The 20,510-nt window shown below is 41.8% G+C and overlaps 3 protein-coding genes across 6 annotated transcripts; 2 read left to right on the top strand and 1 right to left on the bottom strand.

The window, feature by feature from the left end:
- Positions 1-213: 213 nt before the first annotated feature.
- Positions 214-3,901, bottom strand: rad52 (RAD52 homolog, DNA repair protein). Its single transcript, XM_037105888.1, has 12 exons — positions 3,759-3,901; positions 3,395-3,463; positions 3,022-3,123; positions 2,637-2,730; positions 2,461-2,528; positions 2,192-2,310; positions 2,003-2,078; positions 1,691-1,911; positions 1,412-1,602; positions 894-974; positions 559-798; positions 214-467 (listed from the first exon to the last, which is right to left on the bottom strand). The coding sequence occupies exons 2-12, from the start codon at positions 3,446-3,448 to the stop codon at positions 406-408; spliced, it is 1,308 nt and encodes a 435-aa protein (XP_036961783.1). The 5' UTR covers positions 3,449-3,463; positions 3,759-3,901; the 3' UTR covers positions 214-405.
- prr5a (proline rich 5a (renal)) lies at positions 3,842-17,325 on the top strand. 4 transcript variants are annotated; one of them, XM_037105883.1, is made up of 11 exons: positions 3,842-3,979; positions 6,103-6,425; positions 9,086-9,228; positions 11,733-11,858; positions 11,935-12,015; positions 12,447-12,670; positions 12,773-12,864; positions 12,967-13,107; positions 14,330-14,465; positions 14,555-14,827; positions 14,925-17,325. In XM_037105883.1, exons 3-11 carry the CDS (start codon positions 9,086-9,088, stop codon positions 15,206-15,208), a joined length of 1,500 nt encoding a protein of 499 aa, XP_036961778.1. In that variant the 5' UTR covers positions 3,842-3,979; positions 6,103-6,425; the 3' UTR covers positions 15,209-17,325. The 4 variants fall into 4 exon arrangements, with proteins under 4 accessions (XP_036961778.1, XP_036961779.1, XP_036961781.1 ...); XM_037105884.1 differs by lacking the exon at positions 3,842-3,979 and adding an exon at positions 5,043-5,061; XM_037105886.1 differs by lacking the exons at positions 3,842-3,979; positions 6,103-6,425 and adding an exon at positions 7,335-7,448 and having other exon boundaries at positions 12,447-12,495; positions 12,613-12,670.
- A 547-nt stretch (positions 17,326-17,872) lies between these two features.
- Positions 17,873-20,295, top strand: tmem60 (transmembrane protein 60). The gene is made up of 2 exons (XM_037105891.1): positions 17,873-18,077; positions 18,421-20,295. The coding sequence occupies exon 2, from the start codon at positions 18,467-18,469 to the stop codon at positions 18,869-18,871; it is 405 nt and encodes a 134-aa protein (XP_036961786.1). The 5' UTR covers positions 17,873-18,077; positions 18,421-18,466; the 3' UTR covers positions 18,872-20,295.
- Positions 20,296-20,510: the final 215 nt, after the last annotated feature.

The following is a 20,510-nucleotide window of genomic DNA, read 5'->3' as shown; positions in this document are numbered from 1 at the left end:
ACTATTATAACTTGAAGCTAAATGAATGATCCTCTGCAGTGAACTGGGATGGGATTTGTTTTTCATTTTACTGTGGAAAATCTAATAAAACAACCAACAACCCCCGCTCTTCATTTACTATATATATAAAAAAGCAGCAAATATTTACATTTAAGAGGCTTAATCCATTAGGTGTTTGATACTGAATATACATATAAATAAAAACAACTCAGCTGACAGAACTGTGGTTGTTTTTATTTCTTTCTTTACAAAAAAACAATAACATTTCTCCAAATATAAGAAATAGCAGCAATTCATTGCAAAGTGGACTAAATGACTCTGCACATTAAAATAAATAAACAATAGTAAAAATCATACAACTGGATTCGACAAAGTGTTGAAGATGTGGAACAGTAACATGAAATCTCAAGTGTCCAGTCGGCGTTTCTTCATGTACTGTCCTTGTCTGTACGGACTGAAGGCTTCACCTGTAAGGTTGAGAAAAAAAAGACAGTGAGGACCTCAAACTTCTGCCAGCAGCTCACCAACAAATCAGTGACTCCTCTCATGAAACCTCACCTGGTCCGGCCTGATGCTGGTTCTGATGTTGAGGTCTGAAGTGTCCGCGGCCCTGTCCTCCGCTGTACGATGGAGCCTCCTGTGGAGGTCTGCCTGGGGCTCTCTGAGGGGTCTTACTGCGCGTCTGCATCTGGTGATTCCCAGGCGTGCTGGGCCTCGGTCCTATGGATGGTTGACCTCCTGCAGGGACATTCAGCTCCTCAATCCCATCCAGAGTGAAATCCCAGAGCTCAGGATCATCTGCAGGGCAAACAGACCAGTGGTACTGAGCGAGGTTGGTCTCTTCACCACACTATCAAAGTTATGTAGAGCCCTCTGGTGGTGGCTTACATCACCTGCTAAATATTCTTCCCTGCTGCTAGGCTTCCTTTGTCCAGCTGACGTGCTGTCAGTCGACGCTGGAGTAACTTCCGGACCTGGAGGAGTTAAGAAAAACACATGTAAACTAAAATTTCAGATTAAGAGACACTTTAATCCAGCAATCACAAAAATTAATGAGACAATGTAATACATTAAATTTTTCTCTAATTTCTATTTTTTTGTCTTTTATTTTATAGTAGCCATTTCATTTATTTGACAGGCTACAAAATCAGAGCATAAAAAAATCGACTCCTCCCTCTCCTCTTCCATATGGAAGCTCAAAGCTGCTGTCTCCAGGTAAACAATCTCCTGTCGCGTTGATGTAGGTAGGAGGGAGAAATGTACCCATCTCATGTTTGTTTACCCTACTGAGTATTCAAGCTGCCTCTCTGCCAAAGATACACCAGTCCAGTGAGAGGTCATTTGAGTTTGAGACCGCTGCTTAAAACAAAGAAATCACTGATTATATAATTCATGAAAACTCCTGCTGCACCTCCACTGGATCCTCGTCCAATAGGGACCTCCGTGTCCTCTGACTTGGTTTGATCCTGATACTGCTGCTGCCTCTTGGCCTCCATCTCTTTCCTAAACTTCTGCTGAAGCTGCTGCTGTCGGAGTTTCCTCAGCTGTTTGGGGTCCGTGTGTGCTTCAGAACCGTCAACATCCACTGCGCCCACGGTCGGTCTGAGAGGAAGAGATGGAGGAAAGAGATCAGAGTTGATAAAGAAGTGTCAGCACCAGTCAAAACAAGAACCAGACCCTTCTATTTTACCTGGAGCCAGCGTTCTCACTCCCCCGGTTGGGTGCAATAGGAGTGTAAACTTCTGAATAGTTCTGGTTCTGGTTGAGGACTTTGGACTCCAGCGGCATCCTGCCAGGACCCACCGCAGACGCAGGCTTTTCCTCCCGGATCAGACTGGAGAACCGAGCTTTCTCCACCGAGGGCTCACCCTCAGAGCGCTTAGTCTTGGCCGGGTCTAGAGGTGGAGGAGGCTTTGTGTGGAGAAGTGACAAAATTCAGCTTCCAAAGAAATTTTTTGAATGAAAATAAAGAAATATGACACGTTTATATGCTGTATCTGACCTGTTTGGTGATCTTGTTAATGGCGAGGAGGTATTCTTTATCCTGGATGCAATTTCCAAGGGCATTACCAAAGCATCTGAACGAGATATTTAAAAAATGTGAAGACCTTTTCTCGAAAAAATCTATGTTATAGATGATTCTGTCTTCACATTTCAGACTGATGAGATATAACAATGCAAATCCCAGTACTTCAGTGCTCTCTTCATGCCATCAGTGACAGCTTCCTTTCTCGCCTTTTCCAGTGACAGAGCTTTAGACTTCAGTCCTTCACTGACTCCGTACCCGACATCCTCATGAAACGAGCCATCCTGAAGGAAAAGCATGTGTAACAAACAAATGCAAAACAGACCATGATGAGCACAGAAGGAAAGAATAGATGCTATAAAAACTCAGAGATGAATCTTGATTAGATGATAAATGCTTACGTTACAATCAGTATGGTGACTTAAATATCTAACCTTCAGCTGTACTTTGATAAACGCACTGACTCCGACATAAAACCTCCCGTTGATGAGGTCGACGAAGTCTGTAAAACATGTTGAAGTGTTTTGTTAGTCTTGACTTTGTGGCAGCAGCAGCAGCAGCAGCTGGACTTTATCAAGATCTTCTGAAGACGAGAAGCTCCGAGTCGTACCGACATTCTGCTGAGAGATGGAGTGAGACCATCCGTTGTACCCAAACATCTCATTAGCCAGGCTGATTACACGATGCCCTTCAATATAGCACACCTGTAGGAGACGGTTCAGGGTTAGACATAAGAGCGAGAGAGACAGAAGTGCTCTCATGCAAACTGATTTTTTGGTAAAATCTCCCTCTATACAGCAATAAGATGTCAATTTTTCGAACTGGGGGAAAAGTACCAATGAAAAGAAATCACATAACAGCATTTGTGCAACATTCATGTGGGTATAAAGAGACAGACGCAACATGTCTTCAGTTCAGTCAAAACCCAGCTTTCCCAGCTGAGCAGAAAACAAAAGCAGAGAGAGAGAGAGAGAGTTAGAGAAACAAAGACTTGCCCTCTGTCCCCCTCCAGCCACTCTGGTGCTGATGTACTCCGGTCCCAGCTTCTGTCGCAGAGCGTTGTGCACCGCCTGGTACTCATCTGCTGTGTAGGTTAACTGAGAAAAACAGTGCAGCGAGGACAACAAACACAAACTCAAACTCAAAAAAATGGATGGGTGGAAATTTCAGTCACCTCTGATTGCTCTGGAATTGAGAAACACGTTTTTTATTTAAACAGCTAAAACAATACATAGTTAAATATAACAGAAAGCATTAATCTTTACAGCATAAACATATATACATATAGGCATACTAAATATAGCATAATAAACAAACCACTTCAGTTCAATACATTGGTTGTATTTTCTATGAACTCCTGTATCTTACCTGTCCGAAGCACTTGGACGCAGAGCTGCTCCCCTCCTCAGTGTTACTGGACATGGCTGCAGAGCTCCCCTACACTCACCGAGGTAAACAGACATGTCAACAGGCATTAGTTAGTGTAGCTGGATAACTAACTGCGGTCAGCGACTAAAACTACTCTACCAAGAGGCCAGTTAGTCGTCCATGTGGGTAACTTCTTAAATTGAACCTACAACTGACTCGGGAATCAAGCTAACGTTTCAGGTCTGTGGCAGAAACCGGCAGGTCAAACTAGCAACAAAAATCAATATTGACTTTGGTTAGCTAGCTAATATTTATGACTGAGCCGCCATTGTACGTTCACCCATCTATATAAATACAAACTTACCAGTTAAATGTCCCCAGAAGTGATTTGTGTGTTGAATAAATGAGCTAAAACTCAGGAATATTTTAACATTTCAGCTGAACAACATCTGAACTTCCCGCTCGGTCACCCGGAAGGAGGAGTCTGTGCTGCCTTCAGGGCCTGTTGGAAACTACACCTCTCACTGATACATGGGGTAGATTTGGATTTCAGTCTGCGTGGACACGTTTTAAACATCTTCTGTGGTCAGTCTCAGTCAGTTTTGTCGATATTATTATGTGTGTTATTGCCGATTTTTTGAGCTACTTCAACCACTTCGTTAAAAATATCTTCACGCTAACTTGAAAACAATTGGACTAGATTGGTCTCATGTAGAACACTAGTCATGGTTGCTAAGTTATTTTTCAGCATCTTACATGTAATGTGTCGTGGTTTCTAAAAGTCAATGTAATATACATTTCTTGTCAGGCCGGTCACATGGTGTGTCCCATCCCAGTGTAGCAACTCAGCCACGACGCTCTCAATGGGCGAGAGAGGGGAATTTACGAGGCGGACCTGAAGTAAACATTACGTTTATGGAGCAGGAGGATTAAATTAAGATTTTAATTGACATGAGATTTATTCTTCTCCTCGGCTCTTACTTGCGAGTGTCTGTAAATCCGTGACATTTATTTATTATGTTTAACATTTTAGGGATAATAAATATAGTATTTTATCCTCCCTTTATCTATATACTTTATTTTACTATTTGACCTCCATTTGGGGCTCTCCTTCTCTTCTCACGTGTCTTCACTCTGAATAAATCAGGCGAGTAATATGTTCACAAAAAAAAGGGGGGGCTGAATCTGGCGTGATTTAATATTCTCTTGCTGTATCTGAGCTTTTTGTGTTAATGTTCCTCTTCCTCTTTTGAAACACTTAATATTAATATTAATACAATAAGGAATATCAATATCATCATCTAATATTAATACATCAGGCAAATACACAATGCAGAATGAGGGAATTAGGGATATCTGAGTGTTTCTCCTGATTGTTTATTCTGTGACATTTCTGAATTTTTATTTCATGTTTTGTGAATTTTATGCAACACGTTTCATTTGACTCTCATTGCATATCCCTGCACATGCATATATGCAGCCATACCCCAATATCAATAACACCCAGTGTACTGAGGAAGCATGTGGTGCATGCCTCAAGTCCTCTTGCATGATTTTTTTTTTTAATAGCCTTCCAGTGAGGTTTCTCACGAGACGAGATTATTTACATCAGGACCCATGGAAATGGGGGATTATCTGCAAAAAGCCTGCGCCTGCTCTGACAGATGGTGAGACACCCGCTGTGGTAAACGGCATAGATTGGGGTCAGTGGTGTGTACTATGTGTTTACTACCTCCCACTCTGTTTATGAAGCCATATGTAGACAGGAGGCCTTTCTCCAGTGTCAGTGCAGCACAAGGGTGGATACAGTTGTGCTGCAGTGCAAAACACATTAAATCTCTTTCTTCATTTATGCAGGACTGTGTGTTGTTACATGTACATTATTCAACGTGCTATTACAACAGCCTCTCCTTGATCATATCACAGTATTGAGTGGACCACAATTCATTCATTTGTGCTCATCAGAGTCAAAATGAGAAAATCAGAATTCCTTTATTTGTGCAGCACATGGGGAAATGTTGTTTGTCACAGCAGCCAAATGACATTAAATAACAATAATAATAGTAAGAAATAAACTATATTAACAAGGTAAAAACAGAAATAGACTCATATACATTGTACAAACATGATGTTGGAAACTGTGAACAGTGTAACTGTAAGCAGTGTGGCAATGTGTTATTGTTAATAAATAATACATACATGTATGAAAATTGTCCAGAGAAATGTGTAGAGTTTTTATGGCACAGTGCGCATGTGAGGTCTGCTGGGAGCAGCGCTGGTTGTCGGGTCTAAACACAATGTGATGTTATTTGTGGATGACAACAGAAACATTTGTTGTAGAGTTCAGTATTTTGTTGTTTTTTTTTTCGGTTTGTTTGTTAAGATTTCTTTCTACCCTGTTTTGGAGGAGGAGGTGGCAGGAAAGGGATTACATTTCTCTTTAATAATTTTTTTCTTAAAGCAAAAAAATAATAATCAATAATATTGGGATATTTCATTTGCAGGGATGTGCAATAAAAATCTAATGAAATGTGTGATATAATATCCACAAAATAAAACTGTGACAGTGAAATATGAATGATAATCATGAGCAGCATTATTGTTCTGTCTGTCTGTGTCTCTCACAGTGTGCCTGCAGACTGAGGTGACGTCTCTCTCTGTGTCTCTCTGATGTTTTTCCTCTTTGCTTCTCCTCCTTTTGCATACAGCGATAAAAACCACACCGCGCGTGTACGTGGCCGCTCGCGCCCGCGCCCAGGTTCGCTTTGCATCTCGTCAAAACAAAGCGGGGGCGCGCCTGTGAGGCAGCGAGAGCGAGCGGGCGCTGCATGCTTCATGAATGAGTCCCCCTTCCACCGCACCGCAGGTCGGACCCCTTCATCCGCCTGCACCCTGATGCCCGTGTGGGTGCGCAGAGCGGCGGGGAGCAGCAGAGCAGCCGGCCGCCGATGAGCCCGGACGGTCGACACTTCCTCTCACATCGGTACTACATGATCGTTTCATCACACCAGGAGCAACACGACAGGAGAAGGTACGGGGAGCACGGGCTACGGTGGGCGGGCAGAGGCGCATGACACACGGCAACTTTGTGGCCATTATGATCCAGTTTGTATCCATAGGTGGACTTTAGGATGCGCCTGTGTCCGCCGCGGTGCGTCAGGCTGTTTACAGTGGCGCTGAGTCCATTCTGTCGTCCACACAGGTAGAAAAAAAAAATAGAAAAACCTCCACGTACGCACGACTGGCTGTACATTCCTCCCTGTAGGATGGACTGTTGATCGCATGTCTGGCCGATTGATTTGCCTATCTCGTGTCGAGTAAACATAACAAAGGCAGCAGGGACTGTGGATGTGAGCAGGCCAGGGAAGCATTGGAGACTAATGGGAATTAAAAGTAGAATCGATCAGACTGTAGTCGTCCCCAAAAGACAAGGAGAAGGAGGAGGAGGAGGAGGAGGAGGGGTGAACAAAAGCAGAAATGCCCAGACTGGCGTGGCATGGCACGTCGGGCAGACAGAGTGCGCCCTGCCTGCGCTCCTCTGACTGAGATGTGATGATCCACCCAGAGAACCGCAGGCCGGTCCCCTCTGAAGACGCACCAGTCACCCATTTTATCACCCGCATGCAGGGTGGCAGTGAGGGGTGCCTGTGTTGTGTCTTTGTCTGAGGAGTGACAGCCCAGACTGTTGTTCCCCCCTCTGACCAGGGGATGGTGCTTCACTGTGTACGGTGTGTTTCTATGGGGAGACACCCAAATAACACCATAATACTGTAATGTCACACTCCAGGAGAGAGGATCATCATGGCTTCCTTTTACAGGAACCACTCACACACACACACACACACACACTCTCACACTGTACAAGCTCACACACGCAGTTCCCCTTTTCTTCTCTGATGTAACCGTGGTAAGGTTGGGTCGTGTTGCAAAACAGTCAAGTGTTGAAATGAGAGAAAGACTGAGGAAACAGAAAGCACACGGTTGACTTCACACTATCACTCCTTAAAGGAGGTCACAGATGTGTGGCTTGATCTCCTCCTGTGCCCCTGAGACTGTAAGTTTGACTTTAATTGGTCTTGTCTGAGTGTTTTTTAGTGATTTGGCGTTTCTCCTTTTCATTCATTGTCTCAGAGTGAGTGGAGGATCACGAGGGCCTCAGACATTTTTCTCTGATGCCTCACGCAGCTGCTTGATCGGCTCGTGATCCCTCCTGTGTGCTTTATTTGCCTTTGATTAGGGCTGGGCCGTGTGGCTTCAATAAAAACAGCCCAGTCGAGACTTGATGGGACCGGTGCCAGTACTTTTATTTATTTTCTATTGATCCCTTAAATGTGCTTATCAAACATCTTTGACAAATATTTATAATGGAGGCAAGATATTTCACAGTAGCAACAAACTTTATCGTCTATTACGAGTGAATAAAACACCAAACATCACTGATCATCATCGCCGACAATATGCCAATACTTCCATATATATGTGATAATATCGATCAGTAATATCTGTCAGTCGATGTGCCGGTCGCTCTCTATGAATGACTTCACAATATTTTTATCCTATACACACAAATGTATCTTGATATTTTCAGATCTTCTGGAAAGCACAATACAAATGCTCAATTCAACTGACTGATTTCATTATTTTTAAAAATGTTTTCTGGAGATCAAAGTCAGATTTCTGAAACCCACTTTAATCAAGTAGTTTTCTGGAAGTACATGCTTTATACACACATAAACACAGAGGATTTATGAAGTGTTAAATGTATCATAAGTGGCAAAGACACAAATCTAAAAAATTATTTGAAGTGTCTCTATATTGGTACTGTCACAAAATGTTAAAGGGACACTTTCTGCTTTTTCAATATGCAAGAATTTCAGTTGAAAATGTACCAAAAAAACCCCAAAACATGTCTACAGTGTGTAAATCCGTAGCAGTTTTGATGTCTTTGTATTGTGTAAAGATATCTAATGAAGGCAGCAAGCTAACGAGCTAGCCTCGGCTCACCCTGGTGAAAAAGCATCTGTGCCAGCGATGTAAACACTCCCGAGCTCCCAGTCTGAACCGCTAGTTAGCATTGCTAACCAGCTCAGGGCGGCTACGGTTAGCAGCAGTTAGCAATAACTTTGCCAATATTCTGCTCCCTAATTGCTTTGATATTTGTTTTTTCCATTATTGAACGAACACACTGTTCTCAGATGAAAATAAGGTCTGAAGCTAGAAGGGTGGCAGGGTCCGCCACACATAAACAAAGTAAAACAGTATGAAATTGTGTTCACTCGTTGTGTTATTCAGTCATGAAGACAACGATGGTGTGATTATTTAGTTTGTTTAGACATAAAGATCAGTCAATGAAGATTTTTCTCTAATGATTAAAATGTATTTGCAAAAACTACAGAATGCACCTTTAACACAATGAGCTTTGTGATAAATAATCATCAGTAATGTGGACATAATGACTGAAATGCAGATATTAAAACAAGTCGAACAGTCTGGTAAATTCAGAAAATTACATAATTTTATTGTTATGCTGTTTTTAAAACCAGGAACATTTACACCACATCACAATCTGACTTTATCCCAAATCTGAAATTATAAATTTCTTATATTACAATAACAAAGTAATATCTTTATATTGCCTAGCACTACCTTCAGTCAAACCTTAACCTCCATCATCTCCCCTCTCGTGTTCAGATGCTTGATGGACTCCGGCGGAGGCATGGCTCCCGGCCCTCCTCCCGGCCCACCACCCGACCCCTGTCACTCAACTTCAGCACTTTCTCCGCCCCTCCCCCGAGCCCAGACTTGGACAGCAGCAGCGAGCATCCAATCAGGAGGTGAGGCTCATCTCCTGGGATTAACATTTCACAGCATCCTGGAAAGAACATGAAATATTAATTAGCATTCATAAAAAAAGAAATCCCTCCATCTCTCCCTCCAGAGGATCGGCTGAGCTTTGCTTCACAACACATGTTTACCTAATGATAATAATCTGCTGGTGGAGTCGATCGACTCCTTATGTGTGCACATCAGTCTGTACACTTGTTTTCTGTCTGTGTGTGCGTGTGTGTGTGTGTGTGTGTGTGTGTGTGTGTGTGTGTGTGTGTGTGTGTGTGTGTGGAGGGGGGTCTGATGTTTACCACTGTGCTGTCAGCAGAGAGTGTGTGGACTGCGTGGGCTCATTAGATCTTATTCATCAAAATATAATAATGCTTTTTCTTCTTATTTTAATCAGGATATTTTCTTTTTTTTATCAACTCAAATGTTAATTTATAATTGCGATGGTCCTTACCTGAGTTAGGATTCAAAAGAATCATGTCCCTGGGGTTTTTATATATATATACATATATACATATATATATATATATATATATATATATATATATATATATATATATATATATATATATATATATATATATGTTTTTATTTCTTTAACTGCGGAATTCAAAGTATATTTTTGTGTTGTGTGGAAAATGTCAAGACAGTGTTTTTAAAGATCCCCTTAAAAACATTTCCATCATGTTATCTGTAAAAAAAAAGAAAAAAAAAAAGAGAAAAGACTTGCTGACGGCTGCTATCAGACGTTTTTATGTTTTCTACTTTTACTCACTGTCTTGCTAGCAACCAGTTAGCTTAGCTTAGCTCAATGTAAAAACTGGATATGGAGGCAAACAGTTAGCCACGTGCAACAAAATCTGCCCTCCAGCACCTTTAAAACTCACTAACTACATGCATTAGTGACATCTAGTTTCTATCTGTCCATGCAAAGTGTAAAATTAACATGTTCAGGTTCTGTTATGAGTTATTTTATTATTTTCAAAAAGGAAAATATCCTGAATTTAAATTTGTTTAAAATATTTTTGCCAGGCTTTTAATAATAACTTGTTCTTAATGAACTGGCCTGGTCAAATAAAGCTCAAATACATTTTTTAAAAAGTGACCAAAATTTCCAAATATACCAAATGTGTCAAATTGAATTTTGAGAAAAATTGTCCAAAAAGGTGCACAAGTCATCCAACACACTTTCATTTGTTGTGATGGCGCAGCACTCAGTAGGAGTGCTGCCTGAGTTTGAATATAACATTTATTGTAAAAGTTATAGTTCCATTAGTAAATAAGAAGATACACAATATATAAAAGTTAGACATGGCAGAGAAAGATTCTTGTTCCAACTGTAAAGCATCTTAAATATATAACATTTATGCTTGAAATCTGTAAAAAAAAAGGACCTCTGTTATAAATTTTGTTTTATCTGACATGTTTCCCACAATGTTCATACCCAGAGAAAAAACCCTAATGACCATTTCATTTGGCTGCCTGTCTCTAAAACATCTGGGAACGTGACTAAGCGTTACGTGGACACATCTTTAAAACTTGAACTCATCTGTAAACAGTCCTACCTGAGTCATGTAGATGGACTTTGATCAGCGATGAGGGTTGGTTAACACTAAAGACAACAACTCCCATGATCCCAGGCTTCTTCCCTCTGTGTCATCAAACTACTAATGTTTTGTTGTCATAATCTTTACTGAGGGACCCCTGGTGGCAGAAGTAACATACTGTGTGTTTCAGGAGACATAATAGGGAGGAAACAGGATTTTTAAACGCTCAGATCCTGCATCCGTCAGACTCTTGTCTCACACGTCGCAGTGTGTGCTACTTGTTGTTTTTCCTGCACCAGCTGTGCTGAAAAACCGCCACGCAGGAAAAACCTTATTTATTGTCTCACATTGTGTCTCTGCTTCCTATCCCCGCTGTTGTTGTCAATAAGCAGGGCGGCTTCCTCCTCCTCCTCCTCCTCCTCCTCCTCCTCCTCCTCCGCCTCCTCGTCGTACAGTGACAAGCACAACACCGCTTCAGTCTGCTTACCCTGCAGTTCCTCTGGCATCTGTGCCCTGCATAAATATTTGTTTGCATCAATGGTTGTATTGTGCTGGAGAAGAGAGGCAGGGCTGGAGGAAGGAGTATGCCCCCCATCAGTGCATGTGCCATTGTTTTCTCCCCGTCCGAGACCTGGAGCAGTGCGCTGGCCCACCTCTGGGGCTCGGCTCCACCCATCCTGCTCTTAATGTGCTGCCCCTCTCTCAGCACGCATCATTCTGTCCTACTTCTCTCCTCCTCTGTCACTGGCCACTCTTTTGTATTGTTCCTGTATTTTTCCCTGCTCTGTCTCTCTCTCACACTCACGCTGCTTATGTTCCCCCCTTCTCCCCTCCAACTATCTGCTCGTGTTTCTCCTGTGCTTCCTTCTGCATGTCAGCTCGTAGCCTGACCCTGTTTTTCCTCTCCCGTCCACTACTTAGTGCACACTCTGTTTTCTCTCTCTCTCCCTCATGAGGACTCTGCACCGGCTGAAGTTGATGAGTTCCCCCAGCCTCAGCGAGCTGGGGAAGAGCGAGAAAGGTTCACCAGAGGACAGAGGGGAGAAGCAGAAGAGGGCAGGAGCCAACGCCACCTGGAACAGGTACAGCAAACACAATCAATAACGGGTTGAAATTCACTTTGAGCAATAATCTAGAGCAGCTTATGTTTTCTTCCAGCATCCACAACGCTGTCATAGCAGTCTTCCAGAAGAAAGGTTTGGCCGATAACGAACTCTACGTCCTCAACGAAGGTGTCCGGTAAGAAAAACAGCTGCACTCACTCACACTTCATAGAAAAACACCCTCATGTTGGTCCGCTGTGCTATAATTATTATGATTACTGTCTGAGCTATGTTTGCCGAAAGAAGGTTTCCCTGTCAATGAGTTTGTTTGTGTTCATACTGTGCTGTACGTTGGCCCGGGGAGTCATGTGGTCGTGCCAGATACCTCATTATCTTTCTAAACCAGACCCATCACTTCTATCACATCAGCCTCCATTACAGTCCGATAAACATGTTTCCATGTTTACACACATTTCTTCAGCGACACAGGAAGCTCTCGATTATAATGCAGGAAGAGAGATAGCCTGGGAGATTTCTCATTTCATGGATCTGTTTCATGTTATTGTCAGAAATGAGAAAATAGATTTTAATGGCTGGATACTGTCTGTGTAATGATTACTTCCTCAGGCATCTGTTGAAGACAGAGCTGGGGTCCTTCTTCACAGAGTATCTTCAGGTAATGGACGTCATTCATATTCATGAAAGCCACAAATATATGAGACATATTCATATGTTCTGTAACAGGAGTCTTTCTGATGCTGTATTTAACAGTTTCTTTTACTGTTTTTCACAGAACCAGTTGCTAACAAAAGGCATGGTCATCCTTCGAGACAAGATCAGGTTCTACGAAGGTGAGAATGATTGGATAGATGCTCTTGATCTGTTTTGCAGTGGTCTCTGTCAGTGAATTAAGCTTTAATCACCTGTGTTTGTTGACCGTGTGATGGCTGCAGGTCAGAAGTTACTCGACTCCCTCGCAGAGACCTGGGACTTCTTCTTCTGCGATGTTCTGTCGATGCTGCAGGCCATCTTCCACCCGGTTCAGGTACACAACCGTCTCAAGAGTCGGCTCGCTTTTGTCTGTGCTTTTCTAACCTTTGCTGGACGATGGTGGTTGATGTTCAGTCCCGCTGTTTTCTGTGCGCAGGGTAAGGAGCCGTCTGTTCGACAGCTCGCTCTGCTTCACTTCAGGAACACCATAGTCCTGAGCGTCAAGTTAGAGGACGCCCTGTCTCGACCCCGTGCCCGTGTGCCCCCCTCTGTCACACAGATGCTGCTTATTCTACAGGTATTGCAGAATAATACTGTGTTATGATGACGGAGCTTCTGGGTCGGAAAAGTGCATTAAAACTGCATTCTTTCTAAAGGCCAGCCAGCTGGTTTCAATATTTATGATTTTATGTAAGCATATGAGAAAATAACCCCACTGTTCACTTTATTTACTACCTCAACAAACAATATACTGATGAGTTAATGGTATAATTGTTAGTTTAAAGTCTTATTCAGCACAGCATGATGCTCAGTTTGTAAGTAAAGGTCCCATTTCGAGTAAAATACACGATAAAGCTGGGTATGTATGAGGGCGTGGCTATGTGATTTGAAGTCACTACCATACCTGTTCATGGTTTCTAGCTCAGATCCAAACAGGATCTTCTCCCCTGCTCCACCTTCCCCTTCAAATATGCTCACTTCTGGCTCCAAAAACTCCCCAAAACACCAAGATGGTGATGGCTGCAAATTACCGTAATGCCAAACTGGAGGCTTAAAACCGGTAGTCCACAAACCAGTGGGCGACAATTCACCGTTTGGTTATTCTGTCTGTTCCTGACGAGGCAACATTTCACAAATCATGATATTGAGCTCTGCATAAAAGGGAACAACATAACAAATGATAAATACGTTCGTCCACCTCTGGTCTTGTGATTATATGTAGACATGAATATAAACATTTGAATAAGCCGCATAAAAACATCTGAAAAAAGTAGTAAGAGCAAAAACAAATTCTAAACAAATTCTTGATATTTTGTAAATCAAAGTGCATCATTAAATGAATTAAATAAAACCTGTTTATAGGAACTTTTACAAACTAGGTTGACTTATAATTGAATCAAGTGAATTTTATTTCAGTATCAGTTGATCTTGTTGGTTTTTTGTATTAAAATGTTGTCAAGTTACCACAAATTATCTCCACAAAATTCTTACACACAAGTTCCTGATTGTGCGTCTGATTCTAAGACCACAGTGATCACTTATTATTGATTATTTCCGTTCCTGATATTATGTAATGGCCTGTCCATGCTTAGTGTCGGTTCAGCACTAATAAATAAATGATATGAGACAGAGGACTGCAACACATTCTCACATTTGAGGAACTGCAAAAAGAAAACATCGATACTTTCAGAGATAACTTCTTCAGATGAGAACTGTCATTAATATTTCTCTCATGCTTTAGTTCAGACCAACAGAAACAATCTACTGGAGCCTGATATTAACAATTTGTTTGTGTTCAGGGGGTTCATGAGTCGCGCGGTGTGAACGAGGACTACCTGAAGCTGGAGTCTCTGGTACAGAAGGTGGTCTTGCCCTACCTGGGCACCCACGGGCTTTACTCTGGAGATGGTGCTGAGGACCAATGCTGTGTTCTGGGTGAGTCAGCGTGGGCGTAAATCTAAAAGAATACTAATGACGATACGAGCAAACAAAATGAATCAACACCTTTTCCTCCTGTCCTTCAGAGAAGTGCTTATCATGGCCCAAGTCTGCGGATCAGCTGTCTAAAAACCCTGTAGTGCGATCGAAGAGCTACAATATCCCTCTGCTGCTGACCCCTGTGGCTGAGTATGACCCAGATGCCAGCTCTGTTGGCAGTGGAGGAATTCGGCGCCACTCGGCCTGTGAGATTATTTCATGCCTGGAGGAACAAGGGCTGGCCTACGCGGACTTGGCCTCAGGACCTGAATTGTCTGGCCCCTCCTCCAACCGGCTGTGTGTGGGCTCTCAGTTTAACGGTATGACACAGATTAAGATGTCTCACGAAGAAACAAAAAATTCATGACGTAATAATCCACGGTAATCCATAATAATCCTGTGCTCTGTCATTCGCAGGTATTGTACAGGCAGGGGCCGGCGTCATGGACTTGCCTCTTTCAACTCCCTCCATCCTTCGTTCCTCGGGAGCTCTCCACGGCACTGAGGCCACCACAACAATGACTGATCTCAGTAAAGGTGCATCCTCCACGCCTCCCAGCGAATCATCCAGCCCCGAAACCATAATTGGACAAGTGCTAGAGTCCGCAGACTCTGACTCAGATGGGATATTTATTGATTTCCCACCTCACTCCTCGGAGGCGATGGGGTACAGTCGCGATAGCAGGCAGAGCACTGTGTAGCTGTGGTTGCCTTTAGGAACACAGCCCCTCCCCGCCTCCCCCCCTCAGCGTGTACGGTAATAATCTGTGAGGAAGCTTAAAGATCTCATTGAATGGGTACTATCTTATTTCTTACTGTAATACGATGAGTTTCCATGACGGATGCTTTCACTGGTGAGTGACAGCCTCACAGCTTTATCCAACAAAAATACAAAGCAAATCCCAGAGGGACTGTTATTAACAGGCTCACATGTTTTACCAGGTTTTTAACTTAAAGACACTGTATTTGGGATTTTATCCAAATCAGATAATGTCCCGAAGGCAGAAGTCAGGTCATATTCTGTATTTTTTATTGACAACAAATACCATGAAAACCAGAGACCGCAACCAGCAATGAGTTTATCCTACTTACAAAAACTACCAAAAGTTGTAGAAATATCATGTTAAAACATTACTTTGGCAAGAACAAAGGTTACCTATATAGATAGTACTTGAGTAAAAGTATCTGAAATCAAATATACCAAAGTATCAAAAGTACAAGTAAAATTAAATTGTTTCCATGGACCGACCGATTACCGGATCCAATAATCAGTATTGTTCTGATGATCAGAATCTTTTTTATTTATATGATTACCCATGAAATAACTTGTTCATTGTCACTCATTTCATTCATTTATTTAAAAATGCACCACTCTGGTGCAGCATGTTACTGCCAAGTAACTAGTACCTAAAGTTATTATATAAATGTGGCGGAGTGGAAATACTCAGTTTCCACAAGCGGCCCAGACAGAGGAGAAAAAAACTGCTTTAAATAATGTTTAATGTGCTTATTTACATACATATTCAACATTAAATGATTTCAAAGATCTAAAATTACATCTGGTATAAAACTTTATTTCAGTATTTATATATTTATTGATTAATTTTTAAGCAAACACAAGGTTGGCTTTATTTTTCCAAAAGACTTGTGGACGAAGTTGTGTATGAAAACAATTGGCATTTAAGAAATTTAGATATTTTACCAAATATCAAAGTGTGCATAAAGGGTCTCAGTCTGCTGAGAGTAATCTGTTTTATTAATCTGGCCCTGAGTGTGAGTACAGGCAGTCTGTGCCAAAGACCTCATTTTGTTGTCCAATAACAACTATTGTCACATGTTGCTTAGTTTGGATGAACATGTGCACTCTAGTTTTTACACCATCCTGCTGCCTTAAACACTCATTAGAGTGACATGTGTATTAATCCGCAGCAAAAAACAACAACATAAACACTGTTTACTTAACTTGTGTTTAAAACTACAGCGTTTTATAGGAATCATTCTGTTTTTGTTTATAATTAAGAGACAGACTTACACGTTGTTGGTTTTGGTCTTTTCATGAGATTTGTTGACAGTATCACAATATCACCAGTATGTTCCTTTAACCTATAGAGGAGAATGTAATCCTTCAATTCACAGAAATGACCAAATTGGAGTTTATGACGCTTTCACACCAACACATGGAAAAATGACTTTACATATTTATCATGGGTTTGTTTTGTATATGTGTACTTTGATCTCACAGCAGGTTTATACTCTCTGTTTATGTTTTGTCCCCCTCTTGGAAGTAACACAGTAATGAGGTCTTCTGCTCTCACTTTTTTGTGCGACATCTTATGAAAATGTGGATTGTTGAGTTGTTTTTTATTGCCAGCGGCGGTCATAGACGTCTAATGCAAAACTATCTTCTTGGGGAATACGTTGGTGTGACAGCATTTGCTTTTCTGTATTAGCTCTGTAAAGCAGGAGTTTGAGGAATATGACGATGTTTATTGTTTACATTTGATAAAGACATGAACATTTTTGGCTGAATGTCGTCCCACACACTGTATTTTGCACCACCACTACCTTGTAAATAATAATAAAAAAAGTGCATTGTTGGTTTTTAGGACAGCTAGATAGTGTAAAGTGAGCTTTTACCTTTAATGAATTGAGATTTTAATAAGGGCTTTTTAACTGAATCTTTTTCAAATGATGTTTTACCTCAAGCGTTTTGTACTTTACTTTTTTTGACAATCTATGATGTCTACGGAGTTGTACTTTGTATTAATTTGTTATACTAGCCCAGTAAAAATTAAATAAATTTGAATAGTATTAAAAACATGGGGTATTTCCTTCTGTGTTACACACTTGATACAATATCATAAATAGAATAGTTATGAACAGCTATGCGGACTATTAATTTGATTGGATGTGAGGAAAGAGGGAGGATCTACAGCTGTGGGTGGATTTAGTTTTACCGTTGAGTTAAGCTCCATTAAATCACCTTTAATCAGGATTTTAGAAGTACAGAGGTCATGATTCAAATCACCCACCTCACCTCAGGAAATTCTGACCAGACACCATAGAGAGGTTTTCATATTTTAGATGAAGATTAATTCTTGTTTGTCTACAGTACATTCTTGACTAAATCTGATTCAGTCTGATTACTAAATTTCTTTCTGAGTTATTAGCCACATATTGTGGCCTGTTATTAGCAGGTTGAGGTTGCTCAGTTTTCAGGGAGAATCACAGCTTTTGGTTCAGGCAGCTGTGTGCAGAACAAGTCGCTCCAGCCCTGCAGTTATCTATCAAAATAAAATACACTGGACGATAAACTCGTGCTTTTATTTCGGAAAGAGGAAACGGAAACGTGCTTTTGTTTTGTAAAGACCGACCGGAAGCTGTGCAGTTACTGCTGGCAACTGCTGCGGAACTCCAGGCTGAACTAGCTAAAAGCTAACTGTGCCGCACTCTTCGCTGTGAACGAGTGGCTCCGCTGTTGAAACTACATCGTCTGTTTAAAAGTGTCGACGTTTGCCTTGTCGACGAAGAGTCGGTCTTTCCAAGAGATTAATTACCTCGGACGATTTGGTAAGACATGTTTCTTTGAGCAGTGTTTTTGTTTGGGTCTCCCAAGTTAGCAACAGCTAGCCAACAAACATTCAATAGCGTCTTCAGGTCTGTTACTGAGGTGGAAGTGACAACACAATTATTCCACACAGAGGTTCATGCTTGTAAAAGCCTGAGCGCAAGTACACTGAGTTTTGATGTATGGCCAGAGTTATTATCTGTCATTACATCCATATGAAAAGGAGGCTGATGTGTTGTGTGTTGGTTTATCTTCTGATCCCTGTGTGTGTGTGTGTGTGTGTGTGTGTGTGTGTGTGTGTGTGTGCGTGCGTGCGTGCGTGTGTGTGTCACCTTGCCTCTCCAGTCTCTCTCGCTGTGGGTGACACTGGCTCGGAGCCAGTCCTCCGTAGATGAAGATGTCCCTGGCCCAGCGAGTGCTCCTTTCCTGGATCTTCGCCCTGATCTTCCTCATCATGCTGGTCCTGAAGCTGGACTCCAAGATCCAGTGGAGCTGGTTTCTCATCTTCCTCCCCGTCTGGACCTTTGACACCATCCTCATCCTCATGCTGATAGTGAAGATGGCGGGGCGCTGCAAGCCAGACTTTGACCCCAGGGATGGAGAGCAGAGCCTGAAGAGGAGGCTGTGGTACCTGACGGCTCTGCTGCTGAAGCTGGCCTTCTGTCTGACACTGTGCTCCCGCCTGGAGAGGCTGGTCGACATGTGGGTCAGTGTGGTGTGTGTCCCCCTGTGGGTGCTGCTGGGTGGGGCGCTGGTGGAGCTGGGACACAGTGTTTTCCACTACAGGAGGGACTGAATCCGAGGGACTCTTGGTTTTGAAATGTAAAATATGGGACACAAAAGCATTTCACACTTGAGATGCACCAATCTGATCCACTGGACTGGTATCAGGGCTGATGCTGACTTGAATAAGAGGATCGGGTATCGGTCAGACACGTCCACCCCACTTAAGTTTTCTTGTGAGTGTTATTATAAAATTCACTGTTTATGCTGTCAGTTACATTTAAGTCACAGCAGGTTGCAGACTGGGGTTTACACAGTGTGGTTTACAGGTTTTAAAAAAGGACAGAGAGCAGTAGTATCGGATCAGGAAGCGGGCCAGTGACTGGAAGGAAAAGTCAGACCAGTGCATCCTTTTCTTGTGCCATATTAAGACCTTATTGTGATTCAAAAGGAAAACTTAAAGTTCATGAATCCACACAATAAGGCATTTTAAGAATAAGTAGAGTCGTCACATATTTTAGGCATTCACATCACTGCCTTTCGGCTTATCTTACGGCTGCAGGAACTGCTGAAATTTTGAATGGGTGTCGAGGGAAATCAGCCTTTTAATTTATATGTAAGCTAGAATTACACTACAAGGTGAGACTTGGTTTAAGAAATGGAGCTAAGCGGTCGAGGTGCATGTTATGTGCCATTGTGATCCAAAATACATTATTCTCCACACTAAATGTGATGGAGCACACAACTGTCAATGCAAACACAATAATATGCTGATGTAACACTGACACTAGCTGTGTGCTACTGAGCCATATCATACCTGTCTGTAAAATCACTGTTGAAACGTATATATCTCTTCAAACGTTTCTTTAGAAAGCTCACAGCTTCCATATGTGGTGGTACACACAATATGTTGTCAGTAGTACACATCCCAGGATGTCTTTCTGCCACTGACACAGTCTGAATGTAAATCCTGAACTTCCTCTAACTGTATGGATTTGAGATGTGTGTGCAAAAGATGTTTTTTTTTTTTTTCCCCCGGAGACTTTACAAATGTTACGTACTGTAAGTGAACAACGTTTATGCTGGCTCAGCTCATCACTGACAGACTCAACCTTCAACAGTCGAAGCTGTATCACCCCGATTCCAAAAACATTTTGGATGTCTAAACGATAAATAAAGGATGTGATCATAGCAGAATCCTGTTTTTCAACATGTACTCACTTACTCTGAATTGAGTAATTTCCAATTTTGTTAAACACAGAAACGCACATTTATAAGGATTTTGCTACATGGCGTCTGGAACTATTCGTACACAAATTGTTGGCAAACTGTTTCATGTTTTATTTACATTTTGCACAGCGTCCAAACTTTTTTGGAATCAGGGGTTTTACTCTGTCAGTCTTAAATATTGATCAGCTGCAACTGCTTGCCATCCTTTGTCTTTGCAACAAGATGGCAGACTTTTGTCCACATTAACATAAATATGGCTGAATTCCATTTAGATGCTTCTGTTTCAGGGTCTTGGTGTAGTTCACTTTACTAGAGCAGAGTAAACATTAATGTTGTGTTTTTACTGCTGTAAAAACTCAGATTTTCTGCTGTGAAACAGTTGTGACTATGAACATTTAAGATGCTTGCAGTTAGAATTCTATATTCACATCGAAGTAAAAGTACAGCTGGAGAGGGGGACGTTTTGAACTATAGTGTTCAGT

Source organism: Acanthopagrus latus, chromosome 8 (genome assembly GCF_904848185.1).
Source record: "Acanthopagrus latus isolate v.2019 chromosome 8, fAcaLat1.1, whole genome shotgun sequence".
Lineage (NCBI taxonomy): Eukaryota > Metazoa > Chordata > Actinopteri > Spariformes > Sparidae > Acanthopagrus > Acanthopagrus latus.
This window is presented reverse-complemented; position numbering and strand designations above follow the sequence as displayed.

Bases quoted from the DNA above. Each gene is read 5' to 3' on its own strand.
- rad52 (XM_037105888.1), bottom strand. From the start codon at position 3,448: ATGTCCAGTAACACTGAGGAGGGGAGCAGCTCTGCGTCCAAGTGCTTC. The intron at 2,529-2,636 runs GTACGACTCGGA...CATGTTTTACAG, and splicing joins CATCTCTCAGCAGAATGTCG to ACTTCGTCGACCTCATCAAC. The intron at 2,311-2,460 runs GTTAGATATTTA...CTTTTCCTTCAG, and splicing joins TTATCAAAGTACAGCTGAAG to GATGGCTCGTTTCATGAGGA.
- prr5a (XM_037105882.1), top strand. From the start codon at position 7,413: ATGTGTGGCTTGATCTCCTCCTGTGCCCCTGAGACT. The intron at 9,229-11,732 runs GTGAGGCTCATC...CTCCCTCATGAG, and splicing joins AGCGAGCATCCAATCAGGAG to GACTCTGCACCGGCTGAAGT. The intron at 12,865-12,966 runs GTACACAACCGT...TTCTGTGCGCAG, and splicing joins CCATCTTCCACCCGGTTCAG to GGTAAGGAGCCGTCTGTTCG.
- tmem60 (XM_037105891.1), top strand. From the start codon at position 18,467: ATGAAGATGTCCCTGGCCCAGCGAGTGCTCCTTTCCTGGATCTTCGCC.